Raw genomic sequence first — 17,776 nt, forward strand, 5'->3', positions numbered from 1 at the left:
CCTAACCCTAAGTTTTTGGATCAAAACTAATCTAGAGGATGTTCTGGTTGGATAGAAGGATCTCAAACGTGGCAAGCATCATGGCATTGTCCTTAGTGCAAGAATCGGAGTTAAAGATTGCACAAGGGGTCGAGTTCATACCCTAACTTAGTGATGAACTCGCTATGGCGACAACGGCGGCGAAGATTCTTGTTGACGGTGGCGCAGACCAGAGGAGGTCGCTGGCGACGAGAGGACAATCCGGAGACCACGAGTCGGCAGAGCTGGACAGGTGCGGGCGAAGGGTTTGGAGAAATTTCCAAATTTTCAGCGGGTGAGTATATATATCCAGACCCTGTTGGTGTGACCGAGTGGAACAACTCGGTGGCACCGAGATGCAGAATCGCAAGCGGTTGCTGCAACTCGGTGTGACCGAAAAGTTCAAATCGGTTGCACCGAGATTAAAACCTAGATCAACTTAATGAACTCGGTTTGACTGAATGGAATGAATCGGTGAGACCGAAAAGCACTAAGAGGTTTTGGAAGTTTAAGTCTATGACGAATCGGTAGCTCCGAGTGCTCCTCACTCAGAGGGTTTGAATATGACTTGATCAAGCTTTGTGATGTAGCATGAATAGAGTTTGAGACGAGAAAAGTATAGATAGCTAGAGGGAGTACTTAGGCATTCTTGTCCATCATTTGGCAAAAAGAAAAGCCAAACAATCAAAGAAACAAATGGATGTCCTCGAACGGAGAAAATTATGCAACCAACATGCTCACACAATAAGATAGCAAATGAAATATGTGGCAAAGCATGCACAAACACTCTAGCATCTATCAAGCAATTGGCGACGACTAGGTCATCTATATATGAGTATATTGACTTAGGAGTCAAATGAGAACATTTGATCATAGGTCATACTCATCGTCTAAGCACAAGTGGGGTTACCACTTTTACATAAAGCATTGTTGTGTTCACACCATTAGAGTTGCTTTAGCTCAACTCTTAGAGTAAAGCTCCCCCTAGATGTGATATCCCCTTTTAGACGGATGAACTAACCTTGTGTTTTGTCAATGATGACTTCATGTAGATGTTGAAGATGTGGATGCTCAATATTGATGTAGATCATTTGGAGCATTCCGTTGGAGTGAATTGCACTTTCAATACCTACATGGGTTAGTCCCACAAGGAACAAACAAGGATATCCATAGACATAGAGTGAAGTACACATATGATGATGTCCATGAAAGCATTAGGTTACCTTGTCCCTTGACTTACTAACAAGAGAGTTTGTGACTCCTTAAACTAGTGCAAGATGTGGAAGTTGATTGCACTTGTCCTTGCCAATATGAATATGAGTAAAATATGTTAGCGGAGTCACCCTCAAGAACTCTCTAGTTCTTCTTTGGGATCCACATCAACTTGATGGGAACCCTTGGAGTTGTAGTCGTACTTGATGAAGTAGAACTTGAAGTAGTCTTGGGAACCCACTTGACCAAGGCCTTTGGAGCTTCTTCAAATGCATCAATCTCCTCTTGATGTTTGTCCTTGCCGTTTAGCTTGTGGTCTTGTGGTGGAACATCATCTTGAGTTTGTGTTCCCTTGAAGGAAGTAGGATCATACTTCTCTTGTTGAGAAACAAACTTTGTCTTGGGATATTGATCTTCTTCCCACTCAACTCCATCGGCATTGAACTTTCGTTCAAACCAACACCTTGATTCTTCCGGTGCCTTCCTTGCTTGCGTAGAATTTTCTTAAATTGCTTACTTCCGGCAAGGCTCTTGTAAACACCTTTCTCTATAATTCCCTTTAATAAGCTATTTTCTTGCTCAAGTATAACTTGGCTAAGAGAATCATTAGTGGAATCAAGAGAACTACTAGAAGCAACAGTATTGGATTTAGCATGATTATTATTACTACTAGAAGAAGAATCTTTCTTACTCTTGCTGCTAGATTTTACTTGTGGCATGTAAGTAGACAAGGGTAAACGCTTGGCAATGTAAGAACTTTTCTTCCAAAGATCATCATTGATTGCTTTTATGAACCCATGCTCTTGCTCTAGGTTGAGCTTTTCGAAGCGTAGCTTCTCATGAGTTTTTAAAAGTTCTCGATGATCCTCTATAGTAGTTTCATGAGCTAACTTAAGAGTGTTTAGTTCTATAGTTAGACGCTCAATCTCCTTCTTATCATTGTCATTCGTTTCATCTTGATTAGCATGATTAATAGCAATTTCATCATAGTTTTCATCACTAGCAGTGTCAACAAGTAACTCATCATCACCTAATAAATCATCTTCATCACCATTGAAATCAAAGTTCCCTAGATCCCACGGTCACAAGGAGAGCTCACACGAATTTGTAGAAAACCCTCAATGAGTGTCGTCATTACACACAAGTCCAGGAATTCCTCAGCTGATCGTTCGATTTACATCCAAGGCCTGAGCTCGCGCTGCAGCACCCACAGCCGGACCACCGGTGAGCCCCGGCGGGCTGGATCCAGCACCATTGCTATACCAGACGACTTCTGCTTCATAAGATTTAGAATTTGCGCTTCAAATATTTATCAGGATAGGGTCCAGAAAACATTAGCGTCTAAACTTTTATCCTTCCAGCAGCTCCGAAGAAAAGCACAGCGACAATGTAACTCTTTTTCTTTTTTCCTTTTTTCTGGAAGCAACATAACATAACTCGAATTCAAGTAAAGTAAATATAAACTGAATGCAACCTCCACAGTTATGAATATCTGTTTGGTCACGGTACACAAATATGGCACCCTTCAGACGATGGAAAAAGATATCCATCCCAGGAACCTTACACAATCAACACATCAATCTATCACACTGTGATTGGTAGAAACCACACATATTTTTCTCTCCTTGGAATGATATTCACACTACCATGTTTTTCTCTTCTTCTGTGAGGAAACAATCATACGCATTGCCATCAGCGTAGCAGTGCAGTTTCTTTCCTGCATGCAAATTTTAACCCACAGCCGATGGCCGGTCTTGAATTAAGACGGACAGGCACTCATAACCCCTCTGTCTTCCAGACTACAGAAGGACCCCTCTTCTCAAGTTCACAAGGGCGGAGCTTGTTCATTACACGCCCCATCATAGCCATCGCGGCGATGCTTGGAAACTGACCTTCAAGACAATCAGGTGGTGTGTTAGACTTTCGCGATTGCTTTGCTGGACTCGAAGCTCCATGAAAACTAGGGGAGCCACCTTGGCACCACCTCCCTATCCAGTGATTAAGACTTTTTGTTGACATAGGAGACGCATCTTGGTTTTGTTGGTCCATCAATGTTTCATGCACCACTTGGTCCTCCTTAACCTGTTTGATCATGCAAGCACTGTCCCTCTTATAATCAAGCACTTGACCAAACACGGTACATGCTCCTCCAGGAGTTGCTATGTCTCCAGTCTTTGGTTTCTTGGAACAAGGAACATGTGGATCTGAAGTATCACATTTCAGGCGTTTCAGCCACTTGTCATTTGGGTCTGAGCATACTGGTGACTCAGTTGGAGCCTTGGAAATCGGATTTCTCATTCTGCTCATTTGAAAAAGAACTAGATCCAAATTCATGCTTGACGTTTTGGGTATGCTCCATTCTTTCTTGCTAGCACAAGTTGCTTTGGAATAAGAGTTTTGATGCTCCGAGCTCATGTTGATTGTTTCATTTCCTTCACAGCAGCTTGATACTCTTTTAGTTGAGGAAGAGACTACCCGTTCAGTTTTTTCTGAGTCTGGGTAACCAGAGTCCTGTGGAACAATTGTTAGTTAGACAACATTCATAATAAGTTGCACCTTTTCCAATATAAATAAAATGCTTTAGTTCCAGGGTTCCTGAAGCTGGTCAGACTATGAGCAACAGAAAGTTAAATGTACATGAATATACTAAATTTAACAAATGGTCATATTTCAACAAAGTTATAATGTGGTAAATGAGATTCTGGAGTAGGAAAAGGATTCCACCAAAGACAACTAATTTTATGATCTTCAATGAGCAGACGTTGTGGGTGTTAGTACGTGCATCAAAGGAGCACTTGTTCCATCACGACCGGTCGGACTGAAAGTGCATCATAGGCCCCCATAGTGAATTTTGATGATTTATGACAACATGATTAGGACAGGGGTGCGTGGAAGTTAGCTATCCACGTGCCAGAACCATGAGTTGGTTTCGAGATCTTAACTTGAACCAAGTGTGGAGAAAGTTTTTTTGCTTAAGTACTCAAACGCACTTGGTCCAAATCTTCCACAAAACCTGAGAACCTCTCAGTGATCCCTGATCAGAGTTGCCGAGTGTGTCACTCGGTCCCTCAAAGTGAGTTGAGAGAGTAGCACCAGTGCGTTTGGACCCTCCAAGCGAGGCGTCTGGATATACCAGGATGCTACAGAGGCCAACCGCTAGCGTTTGGCGTGTCCGAGTGAGCAACACTCAGAACCTTCGAGACTGTGTAGTGTGGATCTTAGGTTTGGTTCCGTCTCTCCGAGATGGATAAATCCATCCGGACAAGCCGAAAGTAAGTACTCCCTCCAATCCATATTAATTGTCGCTGCATGTGTAGGAAGGGTTTAGGCTTAGTAGAACTAAAACCGAGTACATGATGTGCGGTTTCAGTACTACTAGGTGTGAGGAGGAGGTTAGCCTTGATGGCCAGGTGGTACCTCGGAAGGACATCTTTCGGTATTTGGGGTCAATGTTGCAGGAGGATGGGGGTATTGATGAAGATGTGAACCATCGAATCAAAGCCGGATGGATGAAGTGGCGCCAAGCTTCTGGCATTCTCTGTGACAAGAGAGTGCCACAAAAGCTAAAAGGCAAGTTCTACAGGACGGCGGTTCGACCCGCAATGTTGTATGGCGCGGAGTGTTGGCCGACTAAAAGGCGACATGTTCAACAGTTAGGTGTGGCGGAGATGCGTATGTTGAGATGGATGTGTGGCCACACGAGGAAGGATCGAGTCCGGAATGATGATATACGAGATAGAGTTGGGGTAGCACCAATTGAGGAGAAGCTTGTCCAACATCGTTTGAGATGGTTTGGGCATATTCAGCGCAGGCCTCCAGAAGCTCCAGTGCATAGCGGACGGCTAAAGCGTGCGGAGAATGTCAAGAGAGGGCGGGGTCGACCGAATTTGACATGGGAGGAGTCCGTTAAGAGAGACCTGAAGGATTGGAGTATCGACAAAGAGCTAGCTATGGACAGGGGTGCGTGGAAGCTTGCTATCCATGTGCCAGAGCCATGAGTTGGTTGCGAGATCTTATGGGTTTCACCTCTAGCCTACCCCAACTTGTTTGGGACTAAAGGCTTTGTTGTTGTTGTTGTTGTTGTTGTTGCATGTGTAGGAAGGGGAGCCTTGGCGCAGCAGTAAAGGTGTAAAGTTGTTGCCTTGTGACCATGATGTCACGGGTTCGAGCCCTGGAAATAGCCTCTTACAGAAATGTAGGGAAAGGCTGCGTACAAAAAGACCCAAAGTGGTCGGACCCTTCCCCGGACCCTACACAAGCAGGAGCTACGTGCACCGGGGTGCCCTTTTTTAGAAATGCTTGTGTAGATTCGTAGGCCTCTTACAGAAATGCAGGGAAAGGCTGCGTACGAAAGGCCCAAAGTGGTCAGACCCTTCCCCGGACCCTACTCAAGCAATCAGAGTTATGTTCTTGAAAGGTAGGAATCTTTTGCAGCATGTTGATTTACAGTAGCATGCAAAGTGCGTTTTTTTAGAAAAAGAGATACATTTTTCACCTTTCAACTTTGAATTCTGAAACCAGTTCTTCTAATCCTGAAATTTTCCAAATTTATTTGCATATCACTCCCATTTTCTGATATTTTTCCGACCTCTGAAATAAAATAAGACATTATGTTTTCATCTTTTTTTATTTGAATTTATTTTCCTTAATCCCCCCCCCCCCAATTTTTTTTTAAAAGCAAACCTGGATTTTCTAAGTTCTTTCCCGTCTGATTGATATGTTTGTATTTTCCCTTCTTTACATGTTTCTGATTTTTCATGATTTCCTTGATCTTTTTTTCTTTCCTAATTTTGTTCAATTGAAATGCATGCTTTCATACAAGAATAAAGTCATATACTACTAAATAATCTTTATGACTGCATAAATGCCTTCATGTTTCTTGGAAAACCAGACTATCTTTTGGTTGCACATAGTAAATTAACATGAAGCAAAGTGGAATTGTACCTTTTGTGTTGACGTTGAAGCGAACCCTGCAAAGAAACCAGAACAAACAAGTCATTAACATTACAATGAGCAGAGGTAGTGCAAGAATGTATGTAGATTATCAGATGGCACATTTTGACACAAACAACCTGATAAATACGTAAGTTCTGTCATCCAGGTGCACCAGATGTTCAGAAGGTAAGTCAAGTTATACTAGATTATTTCATAACCGTCTCACCTGCTATGGATTTTGATGCATCATGAGTATCGCTGTACAATGTATCTGTTTTTGTCGAGAACTGTTTCTGTGTTTCCAATGAACATCTGCTTGTGTTACTGCGAGAATTCACCGAATATGTTGGATCTTTGGAGCATGTGAGATGTGATTTGGATGGTACCGTTAACATTTCAAATAAGCAGGACCCTTTTTGCTTGCTATTTGTCAATTTTTGCCTTGGTGGTTTTCTACAAGCCAGTGCTTCACCTTTGCTCTTCATTACTGGTGCCTTTTCAATTTTATCCAGTAACTTGGAGATCTCTGTGAAATTCACAGCAGAATCCACTTTGCGATATTGTTGTTCACCTTGTAACAAATTAGGAAATGTCACACCTTGGCCATTAATGTCCACATCAATGCCCTTGCCAATGGAAGAAGCATCAACTGATTTCATCTGGTATTGTCTATCTAATGCTGGCTCATAAAATACTACTTCCTCCCAATCCTGTTGTTTTTGGCATCTTTCAGATGTTCCTAACTTCTGTTCCAACAAAGCTTCAACAATTTCATCGTCTTTTCTGCTTGCTGAAAATATGTCTTTATTCTTGCTAGACTGATAAGGTGACCCTTTTGATGGGCTACCAAGGGAGTTAGTTTCATCCTTACTGCAAGAGCACGATTCTTCAACTGACAAATGTCCTTTCAGATTTCTTCCTGCATGGTCAGAATTGAGACCGAGACAATCATCTTGATGAGGTTGGATGACTGCTGCAGATTTGCAGCGAGTCATATTTTCATCAGATACTTGGTGTGTGTGGAACTGATATTCCTTTGATGAAAATGCCATTGTATTAGACGCAGATATATTTGCCTTCAAATTATATTGTGGAACAAAAAATTTATCAGATGACACAGAAAGAGCAGACCGTCTTGGGTTGAGTATACTGTCAATTTTCCTATTGATTGCAAACATAGGAAAATGGCTCCATTCTGAACTCAGATTGTCAGAGCTCAAAAGTTTATGAGAATCCACAGATAAATCTGAAGGCTTATGTACAGAAAATCTTTCTGATATCACTGTCTTAGCAGCATATACATTCAGATTTTTCTGTACCATAGATCTTTCGAAAGGTCTATTAAACTGATCAGTATTCTTGCATTGAACTTCTTGGCAAACATCATGTGCTACACCCCACGTATTAGAACTGAATTGCTGTGTATTCCCGGAAGATGCACCTCCATGGCTAACTCCAACCATCAAACTTTCAGCCATCCTAGCTTTCATGAGCTCAAAAGGTAAATTCCCACAATCTTTTGAATATCCGACATCATCGATTTCCTCAAACGGACTACAGCTCTTGCTATTTTGAGGTTCTGCACTGTGGCCATCTCTTGTCCAGTGTGCCATCCACAGGGAGTGCTTGCGGTAAGATGATTCTCTGATATCACTTTTGCTCAGCAGAAGTTCAAAGTCTTCATTCTCACCAAATCTTTTGGAAGCACCACCAGACATGACTATATGCAGTTCAGTTCAAGAAAATTGCCTGAAGCTTCTGCAGCAAACAGGAAAAGAATGAAGTAAGTCATTTTGTGGTGTGATATACCTGTCTATGCCAAATGAAACTAGTATAAAGAAGAAATGAAAGAAAGAGCTGGAGGACAACAATAGCTGTTAAAATTTACACAAATTGACACACGTAAATGTGAATTTGCACATTTTGCACAAAGACGAAATATAGGGTTGATAGTTCAAACTTCAAATCACCCATTTATCACAAATTATGCAAAGTGCCACCAATTTAGTAAAATAACAGTAATTTCGATTGTACTTGACATGTTCCACAACATGTTATAGATTGGCACAGTACCAAATAGTAAGGAGAAGACTAGTAAAATGGTAAACTTTGACCATTCTATGAAGTCATTCTGATGGTTCTTTTAAGTTTTAATTGTCATGAAACTTGCTCAGACTCCTGTACTTATTTCCTTTTTTTCTTCTGACACTGCTCATGACACTGTTCATGTCATGAATCTTGCACAATATTGGTACTTTGCGCTACATACTTACTTCCCGGCTTCCAAAGCAAGGGCTAAATACAATACAAGCATGAACGCAGATCATACTTCTAAATGGCGCACGTGTTAAGAGCATTAACAGGCGTAAGTGGATGAATCTATGACAGTAGAGAATTTTTTTTCTTGGGTCTATCCAACAATGCGGCAAACAACACAGGATAGACGTGACGAAAATACAAGACATGATAGAACTCAGTGAGATGCACATTTCGAAGAATTATGGAGGGCACAGAGGAAAGGGGAACCATGGAGGTGCTCGTTAATTGTTAGTATAACTTTCAAGGAACCCCGAAGCTGAGACTGGTGACATGAATCAAGAAGTCTACCCCACAAAAGAACAAGTAGCCATTCAAGAGAGAACAGGGAAATTCTGAATTACCTCGGCGACCGCTCGCCTCCTTTCTCCGACAGAATCAGATCAGAGCGCCTCAGCCGCGAGTTCAGGAACCACCAAGCTCCGGCAAGAACAGTCCGGCCAAGAACCTAAGCCGTTCGCTCGGGGCTCCTCTGGTCCAGAACTACTCAGAAAGGCTTAAAAGACCACAAATTAGCAACTAGCGGCGGCGGGCGGCGGCACCTGTCCGTGAATCCACTTGCGCCCCAGCCAAGAGCTAGCATGGCCGAGCGCTCAGCCCCGCCACTCCTTTCCCGCTCCGCGCGCGCATCGCCGTCCCAATCGCGGAATAAAAACGTGTGGGCGCGCGGCGAGGCTTTCCGGCGGGGAATGATTCCTCTCCCTCTCCGCCTCGCGCAGGATTAGGGAGAAGAAGCTGCGGTTGGTTGGTACACATACGGCCGCGTCTTGTCGCCATTAAAGGCGTAGGAGGGCGGGGAGAGGAGTGGCGCGGGGAGGACGGTGGAGTGGCCGGGGTGACGTAGCAGCTTCTCGGCCATGTAAACACTGGCAGGTGGATGATTTCTTTTTTGGATCCAGCCAGTCAACCAAAATATCTCGGCGCGCTTTGCGCTTTTTCTGCAGCCCCATGCCCGCGATATTTACGGGTGCCACGTACTCTGTCCAATCTTACTATTCAATGTATATATCTCGCAGCCTGTCGGGTGCTGCCACCAGTCCGAGGCTCCCAGCCACCCAGCCAAATCTTCAGGACTCCTCTTTCTCTAGGGCGTGTTTGGTTGCCCGCTAGTCCTGGCCATGGGCAGCCTGATCCGATCCGGCCCGGTCTGACGCTGCCCCTGGAGCGTGCTCGGGCCTAGATTTTAAGCTGGAAGGCTGGGTCCGGACCCGTCATTTTTGCGTTTTTTTGAAAGTCGGGCCGGCCCGGCCCGGCCCAGAGCCCAACGGGCTTTTATGTGTTCGGGTCGGGCTTGGGCCCAAAAAACAGGCCCGTTGGCAGGGCTAGGCCCAGGCCTGAGTTTTTTGCATCGGGCTTGGTTAGGCCCGGCCTGGACCGAGGTATGGCCAGGTATATTGCCCGTATTAGGCCCAGTCTGGTCCGCGCGGGAAGAAAGTGGCCCGTTTGGTTGTCTGCGTTGCGGTCCGCGTCGCACGGAACTTAAAGCACGTCCAGACCAGGCCCATGGTTCGGGCGAGGCAGGGGAGGGCGACGCGCTTCTCCCCTCGTGCGAGCAGGGGAGATGGCGTGAGCTCGCCCGCGTCGCCAAAAAATCGACGGGAGGATTTCGACTCACCTCCCGCCGAGTCCACCCCTATTTAGCCCCTCCCTCACCGCCCCAACTCCCGCCATCATTCTTCCTCCGTTCGAGCTTTCCGGCCGACGCGCATCGGCACCGACGAGCAGGTAAGCGGCGCATCTTCATCGGCCGGCAGTCCACGGCGTCGGCACTCCTTCACCGACCGGCGTTGATCTTCCACGACCGCCCCCCCTTGTCCTCAAGATGCAACCATGGCCTCTGTGAGTTCAATCCCCCTTTCTCTCTGTTCCTTCTAGCTAGATCTGAGCTGCAGCTAGGGTTTGATCTAGATGCATGGTCGATTAGTGGTCTGATCTGTGAGCTGATATGGTTGGTTGCTATGCTGCGGTTGCAATTTGTGGTAGGGCTAGATGTTCAAGCATGTGGTAGGCTAGATTAGTAGTAGAGTTTGAAGTTGAACCTTGTGCTTGTGTTGAATCATGCTTAGATCTGTGATTTGTAGCTATTGGTGGTCCATTTGTAGCATGTTGTTTGTTGTAGATGTATGTTCCTGCTCATAGATTGTCCGATATGCTTGGTATGATAGCGATGAAGCATGTGCTTACTATGATAGTGATGAACAATGTACATGTATGCTTCTGCTTTCATGGATTGTCCGGTATGTTGTGTGCTATGCTTACTGTCAATGCATGCTACGATTGTAGGACATGACCACACAGACACAAAATCTTAGTCAGCCCCTTGTCATGTCCGACAGCCAGTTTGCTCCATCGTTTGTCGAGGACTTGCGGCCTATGTCCGAGATGGCACCTGATTCAGAGGTGTTCACGTCTGATTCCCTCTATGTGTCAGTAGTGCTCGTTGAGCCAACTCCCGCTACTGCTATTGCTGCCGCTGCAATCAAGCTAGCAGCAGCAAAGGCAAAGAAGGATGGTAGGTCGAACAACATGAAGTGACAACCGTTCGTGTCCATGTTCATGTTGAACAAGATGTGTGAGCTCATCTCTAGTGGAGTTAGGACTGACAAGGGCTTCAAGGAGGTGCACTTGAACACCGTTGCGAAGCAGGTGTTCGAGTTCTGTGGGTAAGAGGTGTCTGCCACCCAGGTGTACAACCACCTGAGGAAGTGGAGAAGTCGATGGATCCAAGTGTCCAAGCTGAGAGACCTTAGCGGCGCCTCATGGGATGAGAACACTTGCTCCATAGTTCTCGAGGCATAGCACTACGCCGACTGATGTCTACTACACAACCTTCTTCTTGTAGATGTTGTTGGGCCTGCAAGTGCACAGGTTCGTAGGACAGTAGCAAATTTCCCTCAAGTGGATGACCTAAGGTTTATCAATCCGTGGGAGGCGTAGGATGAAGATGGTCTCTCTCAAATAACCCTGCAACCAAATAACAGAAAGTCTCTTGTGTCCCCAACACACCCAATACAATGGTAAATTGTATAGGTGCACTAGTTCGGCGAAGAGATGGTGATACAAGTGCAATATGAATGGTAGATAAAGGTTTTTGTAATCTAAAAATATAAAAATAGCAAGGTAACTAATGATAAAAGTGAGCGTAAATGGTATTGCAATGGTAGGAAACAATGCCTAAGGTTCATACTTTCACTAGTGCAAGTTCTCTCAACAATGATAACATAGATAGATCATATAACAATCCCTCAACATGCAACAAAGAGTCATTCCAAACCCACTAATAGCAGAGAACAAACGAAGAGATTATGGTAGGGTACGAAACCACCTCAAAGTTATTCTTTCGGATCAATCTATTCAAGAGTTCGTACTAGAATAACACCTTAAGACACAAATCAACCAAAACCCTAATGTCACCTAGATACTCCATTGTCACCTCAAGTATCCGTTGGCATGATTATACGATATGCATCACACAATCTCATGTTCATCTATTCAACCAACACAAAGTACTTCAAAGAGTGTCCCAAAGTTTCTACCGGAGAGTCAAGACGAAAATGTGTGCCAACCCCTATGCATAGATTCCCAAGGTCACGGAACCCGCAAGTTGATCACCAAAACATACATCAAGTGGATCACGTGAATATCCCATTGTCACCACAGATAAGCACGACAAGACATACATCAAGTGTTCTCAAATTCTTAAAGACTCAATCCGATAAGATAACTTCAAAGGGAAAACTCAATTCATCACAAGAGAGTAGAGGGGGAGAAACATCATAAGATCCAACTATAATAGCAAAGCTCACGATACATCAAGATTGTGCCATAGAGAGAACACGAGAGAGAGAGAGAGAGATCAAACACATAGCTACTGGTACATACCCTCAACCTCGATGGTGAACTACTCCCCCCTCGTCATGGAGAGCACCGGGATGATGAAGATGGCCACCGGTGAGGGATCCCCCCTCCGACAGGGTGCCGGAACGGGCTCCCAAGAGGTTTTTGGTGGCTACAGAGGCTTGCGCGGCGGAAGTCCTGATCTATCTTCCTCTAGGATTTTTTTAGGGTACGTGGACTTATATAGGCGAAAGAAGTCGGTCGGGGGTGCCTCGAGGGGCCCATAAGACAGGGGTGGGCGTGCCCTCCTATCTCCTGGCTTCCTTGAGCCTTCCCTGGCTTGAACTCCAACTCTCCCGGATCATATCCTTTCCAAAAATCATGCCCCCGAAGGTTTCATTCTGTTTGGACTCCGTTTGATATTCCTTTTCTTCGAAATACCGAAACAGGCAATAAAACAACAATATGGGTTGGTGTAAGGGCATATTTATCCCCAAGATGTTTTGGTGATTGATGACAATGCTTGTGTGGACTAATCGTGTGCGTTAAGTTCTTTCAGAGATTCATCCTTTGGCACGAGACGATTATCTCCCCTTGGTGTTTTATTCAAGACGGTGTAGCTCCTTCATTTTGTTGTTGGTGGTCTAGTTTCGTAGGAGTCACCGTACTATCAAGAGGGGATCCGCTTTGGTAAGGCTAGGGTGGAATCAACACGTACACATCCATATCACACCCGTCGTTTTCCTTCCGCTTCATTGGAGCTGCCCTTTTTCCCCAAGTATGCTTTGTCCTGCCCCAGCGATAGTACCGCAGTCCACAGCGGTAGTACCGCCGAAGCACCCCAGCGGTAGTACCGCTCCCAGAGAGGTAGTACCGCTTGTGGTCTTCGGCCGTAGTACCGTAGTGCTTCCGGGCTACTGCCGCCTTGATTCGAGAACGAAGTTTTTGGTGTCGGGTTTTGCGGTACTAAGGGCGGTAGTAGTGGCGGCAGTACCGCTCCAAGCGGTAGTACCGCGCCTACCCCCACGGTAGTACCGCCCTGGGGTCAGGACCCTGTCAGCACGGCAGTACCGCTGGGTAAGAGCGGTAGTACCGCCCTAAGCGGTAGTACCGCCCTGCCCAAGCGGTAGTACCGCTCTGTGCGGGGCTGCTCAATGGAATAACGGTTGGATTGGTTCCCCCACTATATAAAGGGGTCTTCTTCCCCAAAGTTGACCTACCTCTTCCCCCCAAAGCTCCATTGTTGCTCCAAGCTCCATTTTTGCCCGATCTCTCTCCCTAGCCAATCAAACTTGTTGATTTGCTCGGGATTGGTTGAGAAGGCCCAGATCTACACTTCCACCAAGAGAAATTTGATTCCCCCCACTTATCCCTAGCAGATCTTGTTACTCTTGGGTGTTGAGCACCCTAGACAGTTGAGGTCACCTTGAAGCCATACTCCATTGTAGTGAAGCTTCATGGTGTTGTTCGGAGCCTCCAAGTGTTGTGGAGATAGCCCCAATCTTGTTTGTAAAGGTTCGGTCACCGCCTTCAAGGGCACCAATAGTGGAATCACGGCATCTCGCATTGTGTGAGGGCGTGAGGAGATTACGGTGGCCCTAGTGGCTTCTTGGGGAGCATTGTGCCTCCACACCGCTCTAACGGAGACGTACTTCCCTTTAAACGGAAGGAACTTCGGTAACACATCCTCGTCTCCACCGGCTCCACTCTTGGTTATCTTGTGCCTTTACTTTTGCAAGCTTACTTGTGTTGTATCTATTGCTTGCTAGTGTGCTAGTTGTCTTTGCATCATATAGGTTCTCCACGTAGTTGCACATCTAGACAACCTATTTCGTTGCAAGGTTTAAATTGTTAAAGAAAAAGCCTAAAAATTGTTAGTTGCCTATTCACCCCCCTTCTAGTCAACCATATCAATCCTTTCAATTGGTATCAGAGCCTCATCTCTTTATTAAGGACTTTGTCGTCCGAAGAGTATGGTTGACACCCACGACGGTGCGGAGGATCACTCCGGTGTGAATCCCATCTCGTCTTCGGCCGAAGGGGGAACCTCGGTCTCACGTGAGGAATTCAATGTGGCTTTAGACACATTGAAAACTTCCATGACGGCCGAGGTTAAAAGCATGTTTTCTGAATTCCTAGACGGACTTAAACTATCTACCTCGCCGATGAAAGTGGGTGATCCCACTAACAAGGTGACGGATGCTACCTCCGACAAGGGGGAAGCTAACAGTGAAAAGAGTCCTTCTACTAGTGGTAGAAATGGCACCGGCATCTTTGCCAATGTGGAACCCCTAGTGTATAGAGGACCGATCCCCTCTACTCATTTGAATCATGCCGGTCCTCCTCCTAAATATGTGAAAAATGAAGATTTTGATTCTTGGGTTTATCGCTTCAAGCGTCATTTAAAACATGTGAATACTAACCTTTGGAGAATCATTGAAGAAGGTTTCTATCCTCATGACCCAAGCAACTTCACCCCTCAAGAAGAAGTGGACAATCAATTCAATGAGAGTGCTCTCTTCATCATCCAAGATGCAATCCTTCCCGAAGATCTCCCTCATCTTCGACCTCATGTCATGGCTAAAGAAGCATGGAAATGTGTTGAGTCTCTCTATCGAGGAAGTGCTAGTATTCAACGCTCCAACTATGAAGTGGTGCAAGATGAAGCCGATGAGTTTGCAATGAAAGAGGATGAAGAACCTCGTGAGCTCTTTCGAAGAGTGACCAAACTCGCGGTCGCACTCCAAGATCATGGGAGCAAGGACACGGATGACAACTGGATCAAATGCAAGTTCCTCAAGGCCATGATGCCCTACAACAAGGCCATGTCCTCCGTCATTCATCAAAGACCGGACTTCCACTCCATGACCTCAAGTGAAGTGTTGGATGAGTTTGTTGCAATGAGCATTTTGGACAAGACCGCCAACAATGCGGTGCTCCGTTCTCAAAGGGCAAAGAAGCCCAATCTTGCCTTGAAGGCCAAGGTTAGTGTGGAAGAAGAAGAAGAAGAGGAAGATGAGGAGAGCAACCCCGAAGACACGAAGTATGATTATCATGAGCACATGGCTCTTGCCTCAAGACAATTTTGGAGTAAGAAGAATACAAGACCCAACTTCAACAAGAACAACTCAAGTGGCCTCAAGGGCAAGCAACGAGTTAGAACTTGTTTCAACTGTGGCAATGTGAGCCATTTCGTTGCGGATTGTCCTTACGAGAAGCGGGAAGACAATGGTGGCAAGTTCATCCGAAAAGACAAAGCCAAGTCCTTCCCCAACAAGAACAACTTCACCAAGAAGACTCCTACTCGCGGGTTGGTGGTTCAAGAAGAATATCATGAGGATGGCGATGATGATGAAGATAGTGAAACAATGGCCATGGCATCCGTTGCCATTGTCACAACTCCCCGGGTGTCTCTCTTCGATTCACCTAACGAGAACATCACCGCCAAGTGCCTCATGGCTAAGGCCACCAACAAGGTAACCCCCAACATTAAAACCACCATTATTCCTAACCCTCCTTCAACGGATGACTTTGATAATGGTAAGGGGTCTAATGAGGAGGTAAATGAATTTGAGTCCTTCATGAGTAAGCTCAAGGGCAAATCCAAGAAGCACTTCGTTGCTCTCTTGGAACAACTTGGTGAAGCCAATGACATGATTGAGGCTCACGAAGAAACCAACTCTAAGATGGAAGGTCATAGTCGTGATTATGCCGATGAGATATCGGATCTATCTAATGCTCTTGAGGAAGAGCATGGGCATCGTTTGGCTCTTGAGGAGTCACACAACGATGACCATGCCAAATTAAAGAAAGATCTTGATCATGCTCTTGTTGTGTCTCATGTTCTAACTTCCGAGAAGGCTAAACTTGGGGTTGATCATGCTAGACTCAAGGAGGAGTTTGATGTACTTGACAAGGCCCATAAAGTCTTGAAAGGTGCTCATGCAAACCTCAAGGAGTCTCATGCTCAACTCCAAGTTAAGCTAACCAAGGAAAAGGCCACATTTCCTCACATGGTCTTAATTGATAATGCAAATGCTACTAACCCATGTTGTGAGCATGTGCACCTTGTGGAGGAGAATGCCAAGTTGAAGGAACAACTCGAGAAAGGTCTTGTGTCATGCATACAAGGCGAGAAGAACCTAAATGACCTTTTGAGTAATCAAAAGGAAGTTGTGGGCAAGGAGGGAGTTGGGTTCTCGCCCAAGTCCAAGAACAAGAACAAGAACAAGGAGAAGAATAACAAGACCAATCGACCTCCCCCGCTCAAGCAAACCTTTGTGAAGGAGGGAGAGGGTTCTCCTAAGGAGAAGAATAACAATGCGAAGAGTGGTGATGCCAAAGAGTGCAAAGCCATCTCTCCCAACAAAGCTGGCGACTTTAACCCCTCTTATGTGTTGTGTCGTGCTAGTGATGGGCATGTTTATGCTAAATTTGTTGGTTCTTCTTATGAGTACATTGAATGGTCTATTTGGGTTCCTAAGACCCTTGTTGCTAACATCAAAGGACCCATTGCTCAATGGGTACCTAAAACCAAGCATTGATCTCTTGTAGGTGTTTGCTTCCGGTGGGGGGTCATGGTTGCTCGATAGTGGAGCAACAAATCATATGACCGGGAGCAAGGACTTGGTGGTGGACGTGCACAAGATGCCATCTATGCCCACCAATGTCGAATGGGGTGATGCCTCACATTCTAAGGTATTGGGTCTTGGCAAGGTTGTCATTTCTCATGATCTAACGATCGAGAAAGTCATGCTTGTTGAGTCCCTTGCGTTCAATTTACTTTCCGTTCGTCAACTCGCACTCATGGGCTTTGCCACCTTCTTTGATATTGATACCGTGGCCCTCTTGTGGAGCAAGACTCTTAAAGTAGCCTTTGTTGGGCATGTCGAGAATGGTCTCTATGTGATTAACTTTTCGGAGCAACCCACTAAGACCGCGACATGCCTAATGGCTAAAGGTGATGTGGGATGGCTTTGGCATCGCCGTTTAGCCCACGTCAATATGAGATCTTTGCAAAGTCTTCTCAAGGGGGACCATGTTCATGGACTAATGAATGTTAGTTTTGCCAAAGATCATGTTTGCAGTGCTTGTATCGAAGGAAAGCTTCATGAGACGACTCACCCTCCCACGACTATCATCTACTCGAAGAGACCCTTGGAACTCCTGCACATGGACCTCTTTGGGCCTCCATCTTTTGATAGTCTTGGGGGTAGAAAGTATTGCTTGGTGATTGTGGATGATTATTCAAGATACACTTGGGTATACTTCTTCAAGAGGAAGAGTGAGACTCAACAAACCGTCATCGACTTTGCAAATGAAGCTCAACGCCAACATAATGAAGGAAATATGCCCTAGAGGCAATAATAAAGTTATTATTTATTTCCTTATAATCATGATAAATGTTTATTATTCATGCTAGAATTGTATTTTCCGGAAACATAATACATGTGTGAAT

General features: G+C 45.3%; 1 protein-coding gene across 1 annotated transcript; it reads right to left on the reverse strand.

The window, feature by feature from the left end:
- Positions 1-2,670: 2,670 nt before the first annotated feature.
- LOC119276727 lies at positions 2,671-9,325 on the reverse strand. The gene is made up of 4 exons (XM_037557864.1): positions 8,826-9,325; positions 6,392-7,923; positions 6,175-6,200; positions 2,671-3,741 (listed from the first exon to the last, which is right to left on the reverse strand). Exons 2-4 carry the CDS (start codon positions 7,881-7,883, stop codon positions 3,007-3,009), a joined length of 2,253 nt encoding a protein of 750 aa, XP_037413761.1. The 5' UTR covers positions 7,884-7,923; positions 8,826-9,325; the 3' UTR covers positions 2,671-3,006.
- Between the last annotated feature and the right edge of the window lie 8,451 nt (positions 9,326-17,776).

Source organism: Triticum dicoccoides, chromosome 3B (assembly GCF_002162155.2).
Source record: "Triticum dicoccoides isolate Atlit2015 ecotype Zavitan chromosome 3B, WEW_v2.0, whole genome shotgun sequence".
Lineage (NCBI taxonomy): Eukaryota > Viridiplantae > Streptophyta > Magnoliopsida > Poales > Poaceae > Triticum > Triticum dicoccoides.

Coding starts and splice junctions, on each gene's coding strand:
- LOC119276727 (XM_037557864.1), bottom strand. CDS start 7,883: ATGTCTGGTGGTGCTTCCAAAAGATTTGGTGAGAATGAAGACTTTGAA. Junction 6,201..6,391: donor TGCATCAAAATCCATAGCAG/GTGAGACGGTTA, acceptor GTTTCTTTGCAG/GGTTCGCTTCAACGTCAACA. Junction 3,742..6,174: donor CTTCAACGTCAACACAAAAG/GTACAATTCCAC, acceptor ATTGTTCCACAG/GACTCTGGTTACCCAGACTC.